This window comes from Perca flavescens, chromosome 22, assembly GCF_004354835.1.
Source record: "Perca flavescens isolate YP-PL-M2 chromosome 22, PFLA_1.0, whole genome shotgun sequence".
Classification (NCBI taxonomy): Eukaryota; Metazoa; Chordata; class Actinopteri; order Perciformes; family Percidae; genus Perca; species Perca flavescens.
Genome location: NC_041352.1, coordinates 24,381,204 through 24,402,601, shown reverse-complemented (window position 1 = coordinate 24,402,601; position 21,398 = coordinate 24,381,204). Strand labels below are relative to the sequence as shown.

Below are 21,398 nucleotides of genomic sequence, written 5' to 3'. Positions count from 1 at the left end.
AAAAAATATTTTTTTATATTTAAGCTATATTGGTATTTTTATCTGAAATGTTCCTAGCCTAATTGATATCGAATCAGAAATGTAACAGAATCGGGACCTTTTTGAATCGGAATCGATTCGGGAACTCATTGGCGATACCCAGCCCTAATAGACAAGTATCTTATACAACCCCACTTCAACAGACCTCAACTATCCCTTTATCGACAGGAACACAGTGAATACTGAGTGTTTCTCTGCAGTTACATGTAAATAGGTTTGGTTGTGTAAATGCAGCCAGAGATGAAGAGAGACTCTGTACATCAAGAGAACTGAGTTCACCGTGACGTCTGTCCTGCAGCAGCTTTTTCCTTAATCTCGTTACAAATCCTGTTGCTGTGTTACCGGATCTCACAGATTACCACTCGAATCGGCTCTCCAAAAATCCCGTCACCAGCAGAGACAGACGTGGAGGCTTCAATCGTACATGACCATGTGTAGGTTTTCCAGTAACCAGGAGTTAATCCACAGCACCAGTCGGGTCGTCTTTATCGTCCAGTGAGGAGGCTGCAGCTCCTCCCGCGGGGCCCCCCAGGGGCCAGGAGAGCCTGAGGAACCCAGGGGACGTCTGGGTTCGGCTGAGTTAGATGAGTTTCCATAGAAGAAGAAGCGGGTCCGGTCGGGGAGTCAAAGGCGAGAGTTGCAGGGTAAAGGACGAAACGCCACCTCCATGTTCTCCTCCAGGATGATGTCAAAGCGACACATTAAAGGCCTGACCGAGAGGAAGAAAGAACACAGTTAGTCCATTATTCATGGAGGCTTTTGACAGCAAATTAATCTGAAACTATTTTGATAACTGATTGATAACATAAACCAGGTCCAGTCTATCTGTTTGCTGCTTTTCTTTCTCTTATGTGACAGAAAACATACAAACTTTGAGTCTTGGGCTACTGGTCAGTCAGTGGTGGAGGAAGTACTCAGATATTTTACTTATTAATTACAAATAAATTGAAGGTACAACAGTTTTGTGAACTACCAAGAAAGCTCTTACATTTGTGGAGTTTAATTAACTGTTAGCCTTTTAATTATCATGCCTCGGTGCACTGAACATTATTATTATTAACAGTATTTGTAAAACAATCAGCTAAAACTTTAACAAACCGCACTGTAGAGCTGCAAAGATTAATAGATTATTTGTTTGTGTTTCTTTATTTAGGATCCTCATTAGCTCCTGCATTGCATGTGCTATTCTTCCTGAGGTCCTTACAACTCACTTGAAAATGTGGCAATGCAATAATAAGTAAACATAACATCATAAACAATAAAAAATAAAAATTGTAAAACAAAAACTAAAACACACTATAATTTCATGACGAAAATAACAAAATACACACAATAAGACAAGGACAAACACAAACGGCTCCACCAGTGCAGTCATCAGGCATTCCTTACATTTAGGATGAACACATTTTTAAAACAGGCATATCCACATACTATCACACAATAACATGACTTTCATCCTCCCTGGACATATCTCACAATTGAACAAACATACATATATTCTGAAACCTCAACCAATGTTGTTTCTTTGTTTACTCAACTTCTTTAAGAATAGATATGTTTTAACTAAACTTTTAAATCTCCGTTTACTGCTTTCTTGTGTTATTTGTTCAGGTAGCAAATTCCATTCTTGCATTGCTCTATACATGACCATATGTTTAACAGTATCTGTCTTTGCTTTTGGTAAAATAAAGTTGCCTCTTGTGGCATGTCTAGTTGCATTGTCATGTACATCTAAACTGAAAGGTAATTTATTATACAAAATAGATTCTTTGTAACAAGAATATTCCTAAAAAAAAAAAAACACATAATGAATAGAATGGTCTATTTCTTACAAATAACCAACCTAAACATTTGTGCACTGTAACAACATTTGTCCGATATCCACACCTAAGCGCTATACGCACGGCTCTATTTTGCACTATTTGTAATTTAGTTATTTTTTCTTGAGTTGCATTAGACCATACTACTGCACAATAGTCAACAATTAAATTACTTTTGAGTTATTTTGTTATGAAAATTTTTTTTCTGATTTTAAATGTAAAATATGTTCTAGTTTCTTCTCTCCTCTGTGACAGTAAACTGAATATCTTTGAGTTGTGGACAAAACGAGGACGTCATCTCGGGCTTTGGGAAACTGATTTTTTCACCTTTTTCTGACATTTTATACTTACTAATCGATTAATCGAGAAACTAATCAACAGATTGTTAGTTGCAGCCCTACAGCACCGCAGGTTCAGGACTGACCTCTCAGGACGCTCCAGCGGCGTGAAGCGTATTCGCAGCAGCCTGATTTTGTACCGCGGGCCGATCACGTTGCCCGTGTTGATGCGCATTGAGATCTTCTGGACCTGCTGCAGATCGTCATCGAACTGGGCCAGCAGCCGCGTGGAGGTGTACTGCTCGAACCGGAGGAGCTTCCTGCGAGCAGAGAGGAGAACGTTTGGTGGAGATGTCCTCAGGCAATGTTCACACTTGGCGTCTTTTGTTGAAGCTGCCAGCGTCTTTTACATTATAATCCTATGTGTTACAGCCCTTACAATTATGTGTGTGTCAATATGATGTTTGGCAAGCAATATACAGTACAGGCCAAAAGTTTGGACACACCTTCTCATTCAATGTGTTTCTTTATTTTCATGACTATTTACATTGTAGATTCTCACTGAAGGCATCAAAACTATGAATGAACACATATGGAATTATGTACCTAACAAAAAAAGTGTGAAATAACTGAAAACATACGTCTTATATTTTAGATTCTTCAAAGTAGCCACCCTTTGCTTTTTTTTGATAACTCTGCAAACCCTTGGTGTTCTCTCAATGAGCTTCATGAGGTAGTCACCTGAAATGGTTTCCACTTCACATGTGTGCTTTGTCAGGGTTAATTAGTGGGATTTTTCCCCTTATTAATAAAAAAGCAAAAGGTGGCTACTTTGAAGAATCTAAAATATAAGACATGTTTTCAGTTATTTCACACTTTTTTGTTAAGTACATAATTCCATATGTGTTCATTCATAGTTTTGATGCCTTCAGTGAGAATCTACAATGTAAATAGTCATGAAAATAAAAAGGAAACGCATTGAATGAGAAGGTGTGTCCAAACTTTTGGCCTGTACTGTAGGTGAGCTCTCCGGTGCAGGTGATTGTCACTAGATGAGCATGCAGTTTATAGAACGTGTTGTGTCATGTACAATATACCCGTTAGAGCCCGACCAATGTATTTTGGCGTGCCGATATTAGGCATTTTCCAAACTATCAGTATTGGCATTTATAATGGCCGATAAATAATAAAAAATAAAATAAAAACGGACGAAACACCCTTGAACCACGTTCTGAGTGTTGGCGTTGTATAGTTTGTCCACCAGAGGGCGCTCTACAGCCTCCCTGTTGGCAACACTCTGATTTTTATTGTGTTATTGTGTTTTTGGTCAAAGGACTTTAAGTTTCATATCTTAAGTTTGTATTTTTATACATTATATTTATCAGAACTTTAATATATTTTGATGTTCTGTTGTGACAATAAAACAAACAAGTTTATTTTTAAACTGCATTATCATATTATTTTAGTGAGGACTCATAAATAACTACAAATAACTAATGTGAGGGAAATCTGTTTATGTTTTGTTGCATAACAAAATGTATTTATTTTTTATATATCGGAATATCGGATTTTTATATCACCAAATATATCGATATCGGCCTTAAAAATCCTTAATCGGTCGTGCTCTAATACCTGTTGTTTGTTTTGGATGAATACATTAAATCGCAAGCAATCGAGCGTGGTAAATATTGAGTGCATGCGTCTAACTAGCTTTTCCCAGTCTAACAATCCCTCTGAGACTTTTATGGCAAAAGTCACCAACAAAGTCCTTAACACCACCGCCGCCGTTTGTTTCTGTAGCCCAGAGCGTATTTTTGAAGTTGAAAAAAGTTTTTTCAACTTTCTTTTCCGCTCTGCCTCTTTGTTCATTCTCTAGATTGCTCGACTGCTTTGTTTTATCCAGCAGCGCTCCACATAGCACTCTTGGACACTGTAGCAGTGGACGGTACAAAAAGACGCTCTTGGCTGCTTTTTGGGACTACAAAAGCTAAAGACGCCACGTGTGATCAGGGCCGAGCAGGTGACACTGGTATTCCAGGTGTCTCACTGCCAGACTTACTGGTCTAGTCGGACCTCTGTGAAGTTTCTGCCACTGTGCAGCCGGATGAAGACGACCCCCCAGCGGAGGTACTGGTTCCACGTCACCATGTCCACTCTGTAGATCAGCTCTGCCAGAAGAAATGACACAAATTCACCTCCAATGTAAGTAGAAGTAGAAATCTCAGAGAAAATATACTTTTGTAATTTGAATGAACCGTTGCTGTCATCATTCCTCTGTTCAGGGCCATCCATTTGTTCATTATGAACAGGAAGAATCATTAGAGCTTTTGGTCAATGGTCAAAACTAGGGCTGCACAGTTATTTGCAATTTTATCGAAATCGCAATATAGACTAGTGAAATATCCAAATCGCACGTGGGTGCAATATTTAATATATTATTTAATATACTTTTCTGTAAACCCCCTCCCAAAACCTAAGGGTTTCCAGAAATATTTGTAAAAAGCCTACTAAAATCTTAATTTCTCAGGCTCTATAGCAGATACAAACATGAAATAAAAAGCATTTGAGAGCTTACTTCTTTGGCTTTCAACTTGACTGACTTTCTTGGCCATAATCTTCAACTGCGTTTAAAAAAATCTATAAACAACAAAAATGACGCAGATGCGTGTTCAGGTCTTAAAGGTAAACACACACAGATGTGTGATCAGGTTTGAATGGGTTAAAGGCAGAATATGTATCCCACGGACTAAAGGAAAAAAATCATTGTTTGGTACAGATCCTTGGAAAAATCACACTGTAATAATTTTATTTTCTTTTAATATTTTTCAAGGAAAATGAGTATAATGACACAAAAATGATTATTCCCTCCAAAATCGTAAATCATATAGCAATCTCAATATCAGTCAAAATAATCGTGATTAGATATTATTCTCATATTGTGCCGCTCTAGTCAAAACCTGTTTCAATGTTGGCTACCTGACTATTGTCTGCAGACTTGAAAAGTTGTGAACTAATCGGTTGTGTAACTAATTTTCTGTCAATTGTCTAATTGTTTTACCGGAGCTGTACTTGTATAAACTGTTGAGTATTTAAATTTTTTTGTGTGTAAAAATCCTAACTTGTTAAGTAACTAAAGCTGACAAGTGGAGTGGAAGTAGAAAGTGGCATGAAAAGGAAAGACTCTAAGTTCAAGTAACTCAAATTTGTACTTAAAATAAACGTAAATGTCCTTAGTTACATTCCACCACCGATGATGACTCAGATTGGACTTCATGTAAGTTACTGCTTCTACAGTATTTGTAAATCTTACTGCTGCAGTAAATCTGTTATGCGAATGATGTTTTCTGAGACTTGATGTGTTTGACTCACTCCTGTAGGGCAGCGTGGCCGTGGTGCTGAAGAAGACTTGGGTCTGACCGAGCTGCAGCAGGGTCTCCTTCCATTGGCTGACATCGTAACCTGCAGGTGAGACCACACAGGTGTGATCAGACATAAAGCGCCCGTCGGTTGCGGTAAAAGTGATGAAAGTGAAAGTGATCATTTCACCACCTACCAAGCACGGGACAGGAAGCAGGTTTAAAGGCCTCGCACTGCAGACAGCGGCCTTCCAGGAAGTCGCTGTAGGACGAGCAGGGGTAACCCGTGAGGCTGCAAGTCCGGTTCAGAGCGCACAAGAACAGAAACACAGAGCGCTGGTGGTCACACACGAAATAAGATTTACCTATCGGAGACAAAAGACACAACTCCACTGAGTGTGTGTTTGTCAAGTGTGTGTATGTGTGTGTGTGTGTGTGTGTGTGTGTCTGTGTATATGTGTCTGTCTGTGTGTGTGTGTGTGTGTCTGTGTCTGTCTGTCTGTCTGTGTGTGTGTGTGTGTGTGTGTGTGTGTGTGTGTGTGTGTGTGTGTGTGTGTGTGTGTGTGTGTGTGTGTGTGTGTGTGTGTGTGTGTGTGTGTGTGTGTGTGTGTGCGTGTGTGTTTTCACCTGCGAAGATGGTTTTGGGACACCCTGGTTGGTCAATTCCACCATTGGCGTAGAAGTCAATATGACCATGAGCTCCTGTCAGTCCAAATGCTGCCAATAAAAATACACAGATTTAATATTACATGTTAAAAATGTCTCTTAACTCTTGTGCATTATTAAGGACTTCATCTTTCGATCCTTTTGGCTGTGTTAATGCATATGGCATGCATTTTGGCTAGGGTGTGATTTATTTAATTTTATTTTGGAAGTTGAACCTCAGCTCCTATAAGTCTATAATTAACTATGTATTTAACAAAAATGTCACTCAGATCCTAATGCACAAAAATGCACTGCTGCTACATTTAGGCCGAGTTCAGAGTAGATTAACACTGATTTTGAAGCAGTACATCAAAATCAGTGTTGCTGCTTATCATTGACTTATTCAAGACAGAAGGCACATACCATACAGAAAATAATTCATTGTATTTATTGAGTATTGCACAGTTGAAATCTTGCACAAAATGGTTGTACTGTTAAGTCAGAATTTCACAGTTGAAGATGTGTTATGAATAAATTATAGGGGCTGCAGCTGTTGACTAGAGTGCAGATCGGGCCGCATTTTTCTGTCCGAGCCCGGCCCGCGTCCGACAGGCGTGTTGTCCTCGGGTCAAATTTGACCCGTTTTCAAAGTTTCTTTTTCAAAAACTATGAAAAAGAACCAAAAACGCCCGGAACACGCAGGAAAAACCTGACTAAATGTCAGAAAAAGCAATAAAAAATGTTAAAAACACAAATGTAATAAAAAGAAAAAACTGAAAAAAAATTAGTGTTTTTTTCATGGCTGACGGGAAAACAACACAAGGGTTAAGATATTTATTTCCAAGCCCGACCCAGTTAAAATCTCGTTTTTTTCTAATGACACAGGTACTTTTGTTTGTGTGGAAAGCTTTTATTAAGCAACTATAGGAAGACATTCAGAAATGTCAACAGATGAGCGCATCAGCGCACACGGGGCAACAAGCGTACGTTAACACAGGCGCGCACCTACATAATAAGCTATTTTAAATTTAAAATGTTTGATCGCGCTGATGTGAGCCCGACCAGAACCCGAACATAATTTCTAAATATCGGTCTAAACCCGGCCCGGTTTAGGTATCCATCCTTACTGTTGACAGGGGTGATATAGGTCTGATGAGCCTCGAGATTAAAGGAAACGTAAATTTATGTACAAGATTTTATACCACTTTAAAATCTTTTACATAACTGTGTTTGTGTTTGTGTTTGTGTGTGTGTGTGTGTGTGTGTGTGTGTGTGAAAAAAAATCAGACAATGTAAAAGATGAGCTCTGTGTCTCTCTCTTTAGTTATCGGTAAATGTAAGTCAGATGCTCACAGTTCATGTCGGTGTGAAGCACGTCCACAAACATGGCGTCTGAGGGGTCCAGCCTCTCCTCTGGCGTGGCGCTGGTAAACATCGGCCCGGCTGGGTCCAGGCCTGGAGGGAAGGAGGACGGAGGCTTAACTCAGGACCTTAATAAGCTTTACATTTTGATACCAAGCCCAGCTTTCCTGATGTTTTCGTAAGATGTATCTACGCACAGATTTAAGTTTTACTTACAGCAATGTAAACCTCATTTGGCAGGTTGTGAGTAGCACCGCAAAATTAACAATAACTTTAATTCAACCAGAACGAATTTGTATGTCCAGTACATGCTTTATTCAGAACTTTACAAGAGTTTTTTTGACATTAGTTTGTAAGTTGTGCTTCTCTGCTGTTTTTCAGCCTGCAAGAAATGTTTGAGTGTCACAATCTCCAATGTTTTTTTTTTAATGTACCTGTGATACGTCCAATCTTTCCCTTCAGGTTTGCTCCTACAAATCCAGCCAGGTGAGCTCCCAGACTAACGCCGATGAGGTGCACTGAAGTCAGAGAGGCTCCTTCCTCCTGCAGACACACAGTATTAAAAATCATTAAAATCACCGTCATATTCAAGGTACACTTTGCGTTTTATTTGTCTTTTAGTTCTCATCTTACTCTTCACGCCTGGCCTGTGATGATAGCATAGAAACTTGCAGAGTTTAAGTCTTTTTTTATACTTAAATGTAACTACTTTTTAGTTACAGCAAATGGGTGTTTTGTCCTGATTGCGTAGAGAAGTTTGGTTTGTCTGAAGTCCACAACAGCCCGAAAAACACCCAAACAAGTTTTCACTTTAAAAAGTTGCTAACATTTTTGATTTCCACATCCAGTAGACACATTGCAACACAATCATCCCTTTGCAGTTGGGTTTGTGTCCACCTGCTGAATGTAAAATCCAATAGATATGTGAAATATCTGTCTCTTAGCTTCTAAATGTTCCACTATGTTCCCCAGATAGTCTCTAACTGTATCGGTGTTGTTTGCTGCTGAGCAGATATTTTTTTGGGCTGAAAGCAGCTGCCTGAAACATTGAGACTGAAGCAAACAGTAAATGCGCTAAAACTAAACTTTAAAACTAGGAACTGAAAGAGGCTGAAAAACTCTGTAGAGCTGCAGACTTGAGGATCATTTTCTGTGTCTTCCTCTCATTATCAAGGATAACATACAATACTGAAATCTCGATATTATGAACCTAAAAAACAGTGAAACTGAAAAGACCTGGAACTGTGAGAGATCCCTTAAAGTGCTCATATTATGCTCATTTTCAGGTTCATAATTGTATTTAAAGGTTGTACCAGAATAGGTATACATGGTTTAATTTAAAAAAATACCATATTTTTGTTGTACTGCACATTGCTGCAGCTCCTCTTTTCACCCTGTGTGTTGAGCTCTCTGTTTTAGCTACAGAGTGAGACATCTCACTTCTGTTCCATCTTTGTTGGGAGTCGCACATGTGCAGTACCTAGGTAAAGACTACTAGCCAGTCAGAAGCAGAGTATGAGGGTGTGCCCTGACAGTACCTAGGTAAGGACTACTAGCCAGTCAGAAGCAGAGTATGAGGGCGTGCCCTGACAGTACCTAGGTAAGGACTACTAGCCAGTCAGAAGCAGAGTATGAGGGCGTGCCCTGACAGTACCTAGGTAAGGACTACTAGCCAGTCAGAAGCAGAGTATGAGGCCGTGCCCTCACAGTAGCTAGGTAAGGACTACTAGCCAGTCAGAAGCAGAGTATGAGGGCGTGCCCTGACAGTACCTAGGTAAGGACTACTAGCCAGTCAGAAGCAGAGTATGAGGGCGTGCCCTGACAGTACCTAGGTAAGGACTACTAGCCAGTCAGAAGCAGAGTATGAGGGTGTACCATGCTAGCAGCTAGGCGAGCATTATGTGTGTTACAAAGTGACCACGTTGGTCTCTGAAGTAAAGGCTGGACTACAATAGAGCTGTTTGGAGCAGTTTGTGAACAGTGTTTTCTGTTGGAGATGGTAAGTCCCCTGAGGGGGGGACTTTGGGCTTTTTCACTTTGTAAACCTATAACGTGCACAAAAAAAGATATATAACACAATAAAAGAAAGGGAAAAAACCCCAAAGGCATTATATGAGCACTTTAATAATTTTCCAGTTTAAACCTTTTTTTTCTCATTCATAACATATGACAAAATAAGACTTTTCTTGCAAAACGCAATGTCCATCCATCCATCCATCCATCCATCTTCGTCCGCTTATCCGGTGTCGGGTCGCGGGGGGAGCAGCTCCAGCAGGGGACCCCAAACTTCCCTTTCCCGAGCAACATTAACCAGCTCCGACTGGGGGATCCCGAGGCGTTCCCAGACCAGGTTGGAGATATAATCCCTCCACCTAGTCCTGGGTCTTCCCCGAGGCCTCCTCTCAGCTGGACGTGCCTGGAACACCTCCCTAGGGAGGCGCCCAGGGGGCATCCTTACCAGATGCCCGAACCACCTCAACTGGCTCCTTTCTTGCAAAACGCAATGTGCAAAATAATATTTTTTTCTTGATTCCTCTGATTTTGTGATCGTTAGGAGCTGCAGTCGTGATTTATTTACCGCTCTAGCGTCTCACCTGCATGGTCAAGATGAAGCCGGTCAGGTTGTACGCCGCCTCCCTGGTGTTGGTCACGGCGGTGAAGTAGTTGAGGTTGGCCGCCCCCTTGTTCCAGTCCACCACGATGACATTCATGTCCTCCTGCTCGGCCAGCAGGTGGACTATGTGGTCGATCCAGATGGGGGGCGCTCCTGTGGGCCGGTAGCCGTGGATAACGAAGGCGGTGGGGCGCGACAGGTTGAAGAGCGGCTGGGAGGACAGGCGGTGGTGGTTGAGCTCGTGGCCGCAGTCGAGGTTGGAGCGCGTGTAGAGCAGCAGCCTCACGTACAGGGCGGTTCCCATGAAGCAGTGGGACAGGTTGAGGTCTGTGAAGTTGTCGCAGGACTCGCCCATCCCGCTCTCATCCTGACCTGGTGGTGGAAGAAGTATTCAGGTCCTTAACTTCAGGGAAAGTACGAATACCACACTGTAAAAATACTCTGTTACAAGTAAAAGTCCTGCATAAAAAATGTTACTTAAGTAAAAGTATGTAAGTATATTTTAGGAAAAATTTACTTAAAGTATTAAAAGTAAAAGTACTCTGGAACGCAATTAATTGGGAGACAGTTTGGGACAACATTTCCCATTGTTCCAAGAACCCAAATCACCAGCAGATCCACTTCAACATATGTCCTAGGACATACTGGACTCCTCAGAAGAGATACGTCTCTAAAGTCATTCCTACTCCCTATTGCACGTTCTGCCAACCTGAACAAACTGGACCTTTCCTACACGAGGTCTGGGAGTGTGAACAGGTGCATGAGTTCTGGGATAAAACAACATCAATAATATCTGATGTGATCTGTGATATCTGAGGAGGTCGACTTCCTACTGACCCGAATGTCTTGTTACTTAATGACGACTAAATTACACCTGCTTGGGAGACGAAGAAGAAAATTTGGCTAGCCGGCTCAACAGCAACCAAGAAAATTATTGCTCAATGCTGGCTTTTTTTTTTAGGAGTTCTTTTACCTATATATTTAACGGTATCTTTTGCATTTCTAATCCAAACGTCAAACTTGGCACTGCACTTACTCGTGCCCGTAGCAATACACCTGTCAAGTTTGAAATCCATTGGACTAATGGTTCGAGAGATATGCGCATAACAGACGGCCAGACAGACAGACAGACAGACGTTCCTGCAATTTATAGATAGGTGTGCCTAGGCTCATGCACAGCGCGCGCACACTATGCTTGTTTACACACACAGGGAAGCGCAGCAGCTCACAAACATCCAGAAGATTACAAATAAAAATATTAGGGTGCAAATCCTCCATCATAACAGCAATGCTCCAAGGTCCAAACGCGCCTGGCTTTTAAAGGGAATGGGAGATGATCTCTGATTGGTTGATTGCATGTTACGCCCAAAACACACTTCTGATTAATGAAGACACTAAGTACAACCCTTTAGAACCAGGCGCCCGGTGCACAGACCCTTTTTTCTGCCGTTAAACTAGCAAAAGTGGATTTGGCGCCCTGCGCCAGAAGCTTCACGCCGTGCGCTTAGATCGTTAAGATAGGGCCCTCTATGTTGCCCAGGTCAGTGAAAATTGAAGCAAATATACGTCTGCACAAGAAAATGTTTCCTGACAGAATAAGCGAGCACTTTGGTGCTTTTTTTTCTTCTATAAGTTGTTTATCATCAGACAAAACTGTAAATGTGTAATTCGGTCAGCAGAAATCTACTTAAGTCTGTAACAGAGGAGTTATCTAACTATGACAGATGTAGCCAGACCCTTTATCTGAATGTTTGCTGACATGTTTCCACCTCTGACCCACTTAACCTCTGCTCACTTTTTATCCTCTTCACAGGTTTAAAAGTCCAAGGTCTCGATTAAAAGCTTCACGCTGTCTGACTGGAAATGCTGGGGTCAACTCTTTGTCTGGTAAGTGACGTTCAGTGTCAGCTGGACCTCTTTAGCTCAATGATGTGAGGATTAGGCTAGTAGTTTGGCTAACAAAGAGCCTCTTTAGCCTATTTAAAGTGTCTTCAGCCTGAATACTGTAAAATCCAGGTCGAAGACGGGTTGGTGGTGGTTGTTTTCTCACCAATTAATCCTGACTGACTGGTGTATTTTTCTTTCTTTTTGGGTTAGATATTAATAAAAGACAGTCATCCAACAACAATTACATTTTTTTCTCCGGGGCGAATATACCTACATCTGGGCAAGTTGAAAATGTTTAATGACAGATTTTGAAGCTTACTGAAATACACCTAAGGGGATGTACTTAGCAGCAAATAAAAACCATTTGGTGTATAAAAACCTGTACAATGTGGGTTAGAATAGGAAGAAATAAAAGACAGTTCAAAGGAGGTTTAAGCTCAAATAACATCAGGAAAGACTCTTCGATAAAAGTGTGTTTTAAGAAGGGACTTAAAGGTGACCTCTGACTCCGCTGAGCTAATGTCCTCGGGCAGATCGTCCCAGAGCCTCGGGGCCCCGACTGTAAACGGTCCCTTAATTTTTAGCAGGGCCTTTGGAACATAACAAAGACTTCTGCCCGTGGATCTCAAGACACCTACCGCCGGCGTATACGGTACCAGGAGGTCAGGCGATATTCCAGGGTTTGAGGCTATGAAGAGCTTTCAAAGTGATAAGTAAAATCTTAAATTAATCGCTTCCTCTCCCTGTCAGAGAAAACAAAGTTGTACACATACCTCCCTCTAAAACTTACTAAATTACGAAATTATCATCTTTACATTTTGGTTTTTATACGGTTTAAACTAACAAGCTATAACACTTTAAATAGTGACTTTTAGAGGGACTGGTAGGCAGATTTTTTTTAAAACTTTAGATCTGTTTAGGCTGTTTCCCCATGTTTCCATCTTTATGCTAAGCTAAGCTAATCGCCTCCCATATAAATCTCTGTACAGACATGAAAATCTTCTCATCTAACTCTCAGCAACAATGCAAGTATTGTGCTCTATCATGACAGCCAAACTGTTCTGCAAACGTCACAGTGTAGCTGCAAAAAAAACATGCTGGTTAGCATTTAGCATCAAGGCCCCCGGTAGTTCCCTCTGTGGCGGGTGGCGATCCTCGCTACGCAATTAGCACACAGGAGTGCGACACTGCCCTCAATAGGATCAGGCTGCTATAAAAAAACACCTCATCCCCTTTACCACCCGCCCCACCCTGAACACAAAATGGCTCCAATCCAGCCCCAAACACACACAAGTGTGTGTGTGTGTGTGTGAGAGAGAGAGAGAGAGACCTGGTGTATATTTACTTCCATACCACCAGACAGAAATAGCAGGCTTTACCATAAACTTAAAAGTCGAACAGATGAAGGCGACTTTAAATAATCTTTTCCTACACTTCACTTAGCTGTTTCTGCAGTCACACAAACTTTATTTATTATATTTTGGGTTAGTTTCTTGCAGGATCAATCCCTCATCAAAGATAAGCGCTGAACTGTAAGCACATTTGAGCAAAAGTTTAAGATGAATGAACAGAATAGTTTGTGTTTTTTCTTACCTTTGCAGAGCATGAGGATCCCCAGCACAGCCAGGAGTCTGCAGGGCAGCATCCTTCCTACGACCACAGAGACCTAGAAGGAAACGATGGGAGGTGAAGACGGAGAGAAGGAGCTCTGAATGCAGAGTGAAGGAGGGACTGACTGAACGAGGGAGGGATTGTTGTGAGAGGTAAGGAGGGAGGGAGGAGAGGAGAGGTGGTGTCTTCACGTACAGTGAGGATCAGTTTCTAGAAAGATGGAGAGGGCGAGAGGGAGGGACATTTAACAAAAGATTTGAAGAAAAGGAGTGGACAGAAATAAAAATAAAATGTAAGCGAGTGGAGGATGAAAGGGAGGGAAAAAGAGAAGGATGTAGTATCTAAAGGAGATAAATGTGAATCTTTTCAGATCTTCAAAAATTGAGAAATTAATTTCCTACTTGAAAATAAAAATGCCGGGAGAAAGGTTTCACTTCTGACCTCAACAAAAGCTAAACTATAGTTCAACTTTTATTTAAAAAAAAACACATTATTATTCTCACACTGTCTGTCTGAATATACCTGTGTTCACCCTGTCTGAAACGCTCCGTTTGCCCCTTCCCCAAGAAAACCCAGTCTGCTCTGATTGGTCAGCGTTTCCGGGTCTTCTGTATTTGCGCTGTCGGAGTCTCTGCACCGTCATTGCAGCCGGGGAATGACTGTAGCGCCACTTTCTGCCTATATATAGTATAGTTGTGACATCACAACCGAACAGAAGTCTTGACGGCTCGTTTACAGGCACAGTTTCTGAATACGGGCGGTGTGCATTACTCTGTGGGTTGAGCATTTTGATACAGACGAAAATTATATAATTTTTTGCTAACTCTTGCACATTTACATTTTGAGTGTAAACATAAAATATGTCAACTGATGTGCATTGTCCCAAATGAATAAATAAATAAATAAAAATACTTTCACAGTATTTAAACAACACCTCGACCTGCTTCAGAATCAAGACAGACGTGGGAATCTCACTTTTTATTACAATACGTGACCTTTAAAGCAGCTTTAATCTGTATTTAATGATAATAATGTGTAAATGACAATGGGAAAGGTCTCTCTGTTAGAGAATGATCAGCTGAACATGCAGCTCGGCTGTACGGTGCTTTATAGTTTCGGCTAATTGTTTATCTGTCCGACTGCATCTTTACTGTCCCGGTTCTCTCTCACCGCTCTCAAAGCTTTGTTTTAAGTGTGTGCATCTGCTATAAATGTGTAAGTGAAAGGGGAAGTGAAAGCACTGGCCGAAAAGTCCAGATGTCCCGTTAACTTCCTCTTTCTTTGTGTTGTAATTTTAAACTGGTGGATTTGTGAGGACTATGGTTAACTGCTCCTCAGGTCTCTGCAGGGTAAATCCAGACAGCTGTCCAATCTGAGTTTTCTGTTGCACCACTATAACAACCTTTGAACTTACACCATGTTCCACCAAAATAAGTTCCTTCCCGAGGCCATTTTGAAGCGGCACCGTGGTTCTGTCCGGCGCTTAGCATTACCCATGATGATTGTGATTGGTTTAAAGTGCTCATATTGTGCTCATTTTCAGGTTCATAATTGTGTTTAGAGGTTGTACCAGAATAGGTTTACCTGGTTTAATTTTCAAAAAACACCTTATTTTTGTTGTACAGCACATTGCTGCAGCTCCTCTTTTCACCCTGTGTGTTGAGCTCTCTGTTTTAGCTAAAGAGTGAGGCATCACACTTCTGTTCCATCTTTGTTGGGAGTTGCACATGCGCAGTAGCTAGGTAAGGACTACTAGCCAGTCAGAAGCAGAGTATGAGGGCGTGCCACGCTAGCAGCTAGGCTAGGCGCACGTTCGTCATGGAAGTAAAGGCTGGACTACAATAGAGCTGTTTGGAGCAGTTTGTGAACAGTGTTTTCTGTTGGAGATGGTAAGTCCCTTTGGGGTGGGGGGGACTTTGGGCTTTTTCTATTTTTAAACCTATAACGTGCAAAAAAAAAAATAACACAATTAAGGAAAGGGAAAAAGCCGAAAAGTATGATATGAGCACTTTAAAGAAAACTAGAGCACGTTTTTCTCCCATCCCGGAAAGCAGTGTGGACTAGCCCGACTTTTCTTTGCAGCGCTGTGGAGGAAGGTCTGGCAATGTGAGACTAGGATAATATAAATCCTGGTAGGTGGCCTCATCTCAGCTGCTCCTCGACCCTGATTAGTGAGGTTGAAGTTTGATTGTTTGTAATAAAGTTGGAGCCTCAGCAGGTCTGGTTATTAATAGCTCCACGGGCTCTGACCACACTGCACCCTGCCCATGCTGCTGCCCTGTACTCACTGAATGCATCGTGTAATTTAACATCCAGAGACTCTGAAAACACTTTAAAAAGCAGTGAAACCGAGCCGAGGGTTGCAGTAATGTAAGAGTGCATGCTGAAAACCGTACAATCACAGGTTGAATGACAGAACTGGAGCTCAGTTTGACTTCTTAAAGACACGGCGCAAGACCAGTATGTAGACTACACACTGCACAATCTGTTTATCAAAAGGAATACTGCTCTACATCTTGCTTGTATTAGCCGGTCTGTTTCATCCTCCCTGGCAGCCACAGAATATGCCCAATTTATTGTTTTGCTCAACTAAGTCATCATTTAGCAGCAGTATCTTAGATTTCCCATTAACTTTATAGTTCAACATTTTGGGAAAATACTTTATGGCTGCAACTAACGATTTTTTTTTCACTTTTTGTTGATAAATCTGTTGATTATTTATCATTTAATCAATTAGATGTTTTGTCTATAAATGTCAGAAAATTGTGGAAAATGTGGATCAGTGTCCACAACTCTACAATATTCAGTTAACTGTCACAGAGGAGAGAAGAAAGTAGTAAATATTCACATTTAACAAGCTGGAAATCAGTTGATCTTTGCAGCTTCGTATTACTTAGTTCCTTTACTTTCTTGCTTTTATGAGAAGATAAATCGTAAGAGTAACGTTATCATCCCTCTGTAGTGTTTCAGAAAAGGATGGGATGGTGAAGGTTTAATCTCTCTCTAGTCCGGCACATAATCCCCAACAATATCATAGCATGTTGCTCTTACACTTTGGTTTTAGTAAAGATTAAACCAACAAGATACTGATACTGTTAATTACTGAGATTTTAAAGTTCAAGGAGGCAGATTTCATTAGCTTTGGACAGGCATCCCTCTGATGCAAGACTTAATGCTAAGCTACGCTAACTGACTGCCGGTGGGAGCTTCATATTGAACAGACAGATAAGAGTGTTTTAAGAATGTATTTGTTTTTGTATTTTTAATCCGAACTTTTACTGAATTCTGTGTTGTACAGTGTTTTGAGACCATGTCTTGTGGTGATATTGCACTTGAATTGAATTGAATTGTTGGGAACTCTTGCAACTCATGTTCGATGTCAACAGCTGGATAGCCAGGGCTGTGTTTCTGTGAGTTTATGTAATGTCTTAATGCCCCCCTTGGGGTTAGAAATTACTTAATGCAGCTTAAGCTTTTTATGCTTTTCCAAGTTTCTGAATGCTTTTTTCTTCTTTCCAAGCATCCATACGGGTCACTTCTTTTCATTGCACCATGAAAATGGACTTAAGGGTTAGGGTGAGGGTTGCTTGCCAAGTTTTCTGTTACAGTAAACACCATGCCAAATTAAATGTTTTCTTTTGTGTGATAGATTCTTTAAGTCTTTAAAGGCAGAATGAGTAGGCTTTTGCGGTTTAGGAACACAAAATTCAAAGTTGGCCCCTCTTCCCCAGCGATTGAAAGCCAGATTCACTTCTTTTTGGAACCAGCCTCTTCCACTTAAAGTTTCGCCTTGCTGTATTTGTGTTTTTCCGGCGCTGTGTCCGTCATTTTCGTAGCTTCCTCTTTGATGCGTGCTTACGATCGGCCACCGTGTCGCTATGTTTGATGTTGAGGTTGATGCCCAGAAATGTCTGGAACATAGCTGAATAAGAAAATACAGCCAGAGGGCAGAGTCTCTGAAGATATAGACACTGCCACAAACTTCTAGTAGGTCATAAGCAGGATCATCATTGAACACTGTAAAAAAACAAAAAAACATGCAGATTCAGTTTGGGTCTGGTTATAAGTGATGCTTGACAAGGATTACTTTTGTATGAGTCTATACATGTTTTTTTTTTTTTGGAAATTCCGACTTATTGTGCCTTTACAGGCTTGAGGACGCAGCCCTCTACTACTTCAATTCATTAGGAATTAAAGGTAACACGGGGCGAGTAAATAATATACAAATGATTATTTTAATGGCTGTAGTTGCCTTTAAGTCTCGGCAAGTCCATTTTTTTTGTTTTTACCCTGGATACAATCAAAGGAGACCAAATCTGTCTGGACAGTTGGACAAAATGCATCAAAAAAATCTGAAATGTGCAAGTGTTTGTCTACATGACCTTTGAGTTTTTCTTGTCACGTTTTGTGTTTTTTGTGTCTCTGCAGACCAGCAGGACTGAGCAGTGATTGGCATGTGAGCAGCCAGGGAAAAGGTTTATGTTAGGTCACAATGTCCTGGCCAGTTAAAGAGCTTACCTTCGAGGCCACGGCCTATCATCCGTCACCTGACTTGGCAAATAAACACAGAGAGGCCGGTGTGAATCCTGTTGAAGAGATTAAAAAACCAGCAACGTGTGCTCAGGCTGCACTTTTTCTTTTAAAGAATGAATCTTTATTTATCTAGAGAGCTCGACAGACAACTGCGTCACAAATGTTATAACTTCTTTGAGCAGTAAAACAAACTGGAGGTGCAGCATGTTTGCTCAAGAGCACATCAAAAGTCAATCATTAAGCTACCTACACACATGATAGGCTTTAGAAAGAGCAGATATTAGCTGTAAATATTCCATTACTTAGATTTAGGCAAATATACTTCACAATGCCTTTTAGTTGGTGGTTAACCTTTTACAATATGTGCTTCCATGGGAGCTGCTATTGTTGTGGGTTGTAAGATAAATGCTTCTTCATGATGTCTGGGTAGATGTATTCACCCCAAGTTATTCACCAAGTAGGATCTTTTGAGTGGCGTTGCATTGTACTTTTTCTGGTAGATCGGACATTTTTGAGTTCCAAGTTGCCTGTAACGATGCATTATTTCTGTTTCTGGAAAATGTCACTTTGATTAATGTCAAGTTGTCATAATCAGGACAACCCAAACCATGAAAATAACTTTAAAAACAGAGTTTACATAGTGCTTTGACGGAAAAAGCAAGGCAAAAGCAGGACATCCAAAGGTAAATAAAACAACATAGAGCTAAACGGTGAGGCCAAACAATAGCAAGACAAAATGTGGGTAAATAAAATCAAGAAGACAAAAAGATGCAGAACATAGAGAGAAGACAAACTAAAAAAAACATGACAAATATAAATGTGCAAATAAAAACGGGTAAAAAGATAAAATAAAAATAAGGAGCAAAGATAAAAAGAGACGCGGTGCCTGGGTAGCTCACTGGTAGAGCGTGCAGAGGCTCAGTCCTCGTCACAGTGGCCGTGGGTTCAATTCTGACCTGCGGCCCTTTGCTGCATGTTAGCAAAGGGCTCTCTCTCCCCCTTCATGCCTGGAAACTGTCCTATTAAATAAAGGCCTAAAATACCAACAAATTATCTAAAAAAAAAAAAAAAAAAAAAAATAAAAAGAGACAAAATCACATGAAACAGGCTCCCCCCAGGATTCTTCAAGTTAAATTTAAGACTTTTTAAGACCTTTTTAATACCACCTAGGATGAAATGTAATGGCACATTCACAGCCATTTAATGGAAAATCAGAAAACACTAATCTACACACACAAAATATTTATTCATGACATTACGGCATTTCATTTAATTCAACAAAAGAAAAAGAAAAAAGTAAGACCTTTTGTAAACGAAATGTAAAACTTTTAAGGACTTTTTTTTAATTAGTCGTTCCAAAGTCAAGGTGTCCTGATTGCTAAAGCGCGGTCACCTTTAGATTTAAGTTAGTTTTTGTCAGAGCCAGGTATAATGTCTCAGAAGTGTGTAGCTACATGTACATACACATACAGAATACATGTTTGGAGAATAGCCGTGATGTTTAAAATTTAATATTTGGATACTTTAGTGTCCGATGTGAAGCAAATCCGGCACATCTCCGCCCGTTGTCAACTCCGTTCAGTTCCTGTGGTTCAACGTCACGAGAGTTGACAGAAATTCATGCTGTCTCCTTTTTTTCAGTAGTGATAAATTATAGCAAAAAAACCCTGAAATGATTCATTTTTATTTTATTTTCATTACTTTTTTTTTAACCTGAAAATATAGTTTCAGTTTAGTTTTTTTTTTTTTTTAAGGTTTTATTTTTTATTAAGTTTCAGTTTACTGAACATATTTTTTACTGCTTATTTTCTTTTTGGTTTTAGTTTAGTACAATAACCCTGATATGGATATTAGGTTAGATAGGGTCCCCTATTGATTTGGGTTTGTTGGGATTAGGGCCAGGATAAGGATGGTTGATGCAGGGAACGGATGAAGAAAGAATATAAGATAAATAAGAAGTCTCTTCTGTAAAATAAGACAATCAGCGGATCCTGCAGCTGGGTAAGAAAGGTCTGAAGGTCAGGAGGGGCTGGATGTTCTATTATAGGAGTCTTCAGCTAAAGCTGCTGCGATAATCGCAGCTAAACCGTTGAACCTAAACATATTCATGTCTCAATTTGGATGGAGAATTAGGTAATGATAATGGGATAATCCAACATGTATCTGTTCTCTGACTGTATTATGTCATTGAGCTGTATTATTAGTTATGACCGGCTGGTTTGTCCCCCAGAGAGACTTACTTTACGGCTTTAGGGATGTCCGTTGTTTATGTCTGTGGGTCTGTCCATCACGTTGGCCCAGACTGAAATATCTCAACCAGTATTTGATGGATTGCTGTGATCTTTGGTACAGTCATTCATGGTGCCCAGAGGATGAATCCGAAAAGACTTTGGTGATCCTTTACTTTTCCTCTATCAATTTCACAGCCACAGACAATTCAACCACCTGTCCAAAGACATTTAACGAGCTACCATTGAACCGTTTTCATAGGTTTGATGCTTCGGTAACACTTTACTTGAAGGTATCGACATAATTGTGACATGACACTGTCATGGACGTGTCATAAACGTTATAAACAAGTCATGAACGTTTTATGACTTCTGTCATTAAGTGTCATTCGGTTTTTGTCATGACAAGTTGACATTGTTTGGGTTGTGTAGATTATGACAGCTTTGACATTAATCAAAGTGACCTAATAAGAACTTGTCTTGGTCATGACAAGTTGACATTCAATTTGTTTGGGATGTCTTTGTAATGACAACTTGACATTAACCAGGATGACATTACCAGAGTTATGTCTTTGTCATGACAACCTGACATAATGTCATCCTGGTTGCTGTCAAGTTGTCTTAATAAGGACACGCCAAAGAAATTGAATGTCATCCTGGTTAATGTCAAGTTGTCATTACAAAGACATCCCAAACAAAAGTAATGTCAACTTGGCATGGCCAAGACAACTTCTGGAAAATGTCACTTTGATTAATGTCAACTTGTCATAATCAGGACAACCCAAACAATGTCAACTTGTCACAACAAAAACAGAATGACACTTAATGACAGAAGTCATAAACCGAGTCCGGATGGCGCCTCCTTTTATTTAAAACACAAGACGCCTTCAGCCACAATCATCTCAGAGAGAGAGAGAGAGAGAATACAATCCTAAGAATGGGAAGTGGGTTTTTAGAGTTTGACTCAGAGGAGGAACAGCAAAACCACACATTTCAAACTCTTGTAACCCCTTCAAACTTCATGA

At 40.4% G+C, this 21,398-nt stretch overlaps 2 protein-coding genes across 2 annotated transcripts in view; one reads left to right on the top strand and one right to left on the bottom strand.

The window, feature by feature from the left end:
- lipib (lipase, member Ib) lies at positions 1–18,152 on the bottom strand. The gene is made up of 12 exons (XM_028570004.1): positions 18,131–18,152; positions 17,472–17,534; positions 13,595–13,651; positions 10,095–10,486; positions 7,935–8,043; positions 7,492–7,593; positions 6,121–6,210; positions 5,691–5,858; positions 5,507–5,596; positions 4,197–4,305; positions 2,284–2,457; positions 1–748 (listed from the first exon to the last, which is right to left on the bottom strand). The coding sequence occupies exons 1-12, from the start codon at positions 18,150–18,152 to the stop codon at positions 664–666; spliced, it is 1,461 nt and encodes a 486-aa protein (XP_028425805.1). The 3' UTR covers positions 1–663.
- si:ch73-264p11.1 (SH2 domain-containing protein 1B) overlaps positions 3,803–21,398 on the top strand; it is a 28,446-nt gene continuing 10,850 nt past the window's right edge. The window contains exons 1-5 of the mRNA XM_028569460.1: positions 3,803–4,339; positions 5,515–5,602; positions 7,963–8,092; positions 11,928–12,001; positions 13,603–13,764. The gene's annotated coding sequence lies outside the window, so the exon portion shown is untranslated. The remainder of the gene's footprint in view (positions 4,340–5,514; positions 5,603–7,962; positions 8,093–11,927; positions 12,002–13,602; positions 13,765–21,398) is intronic.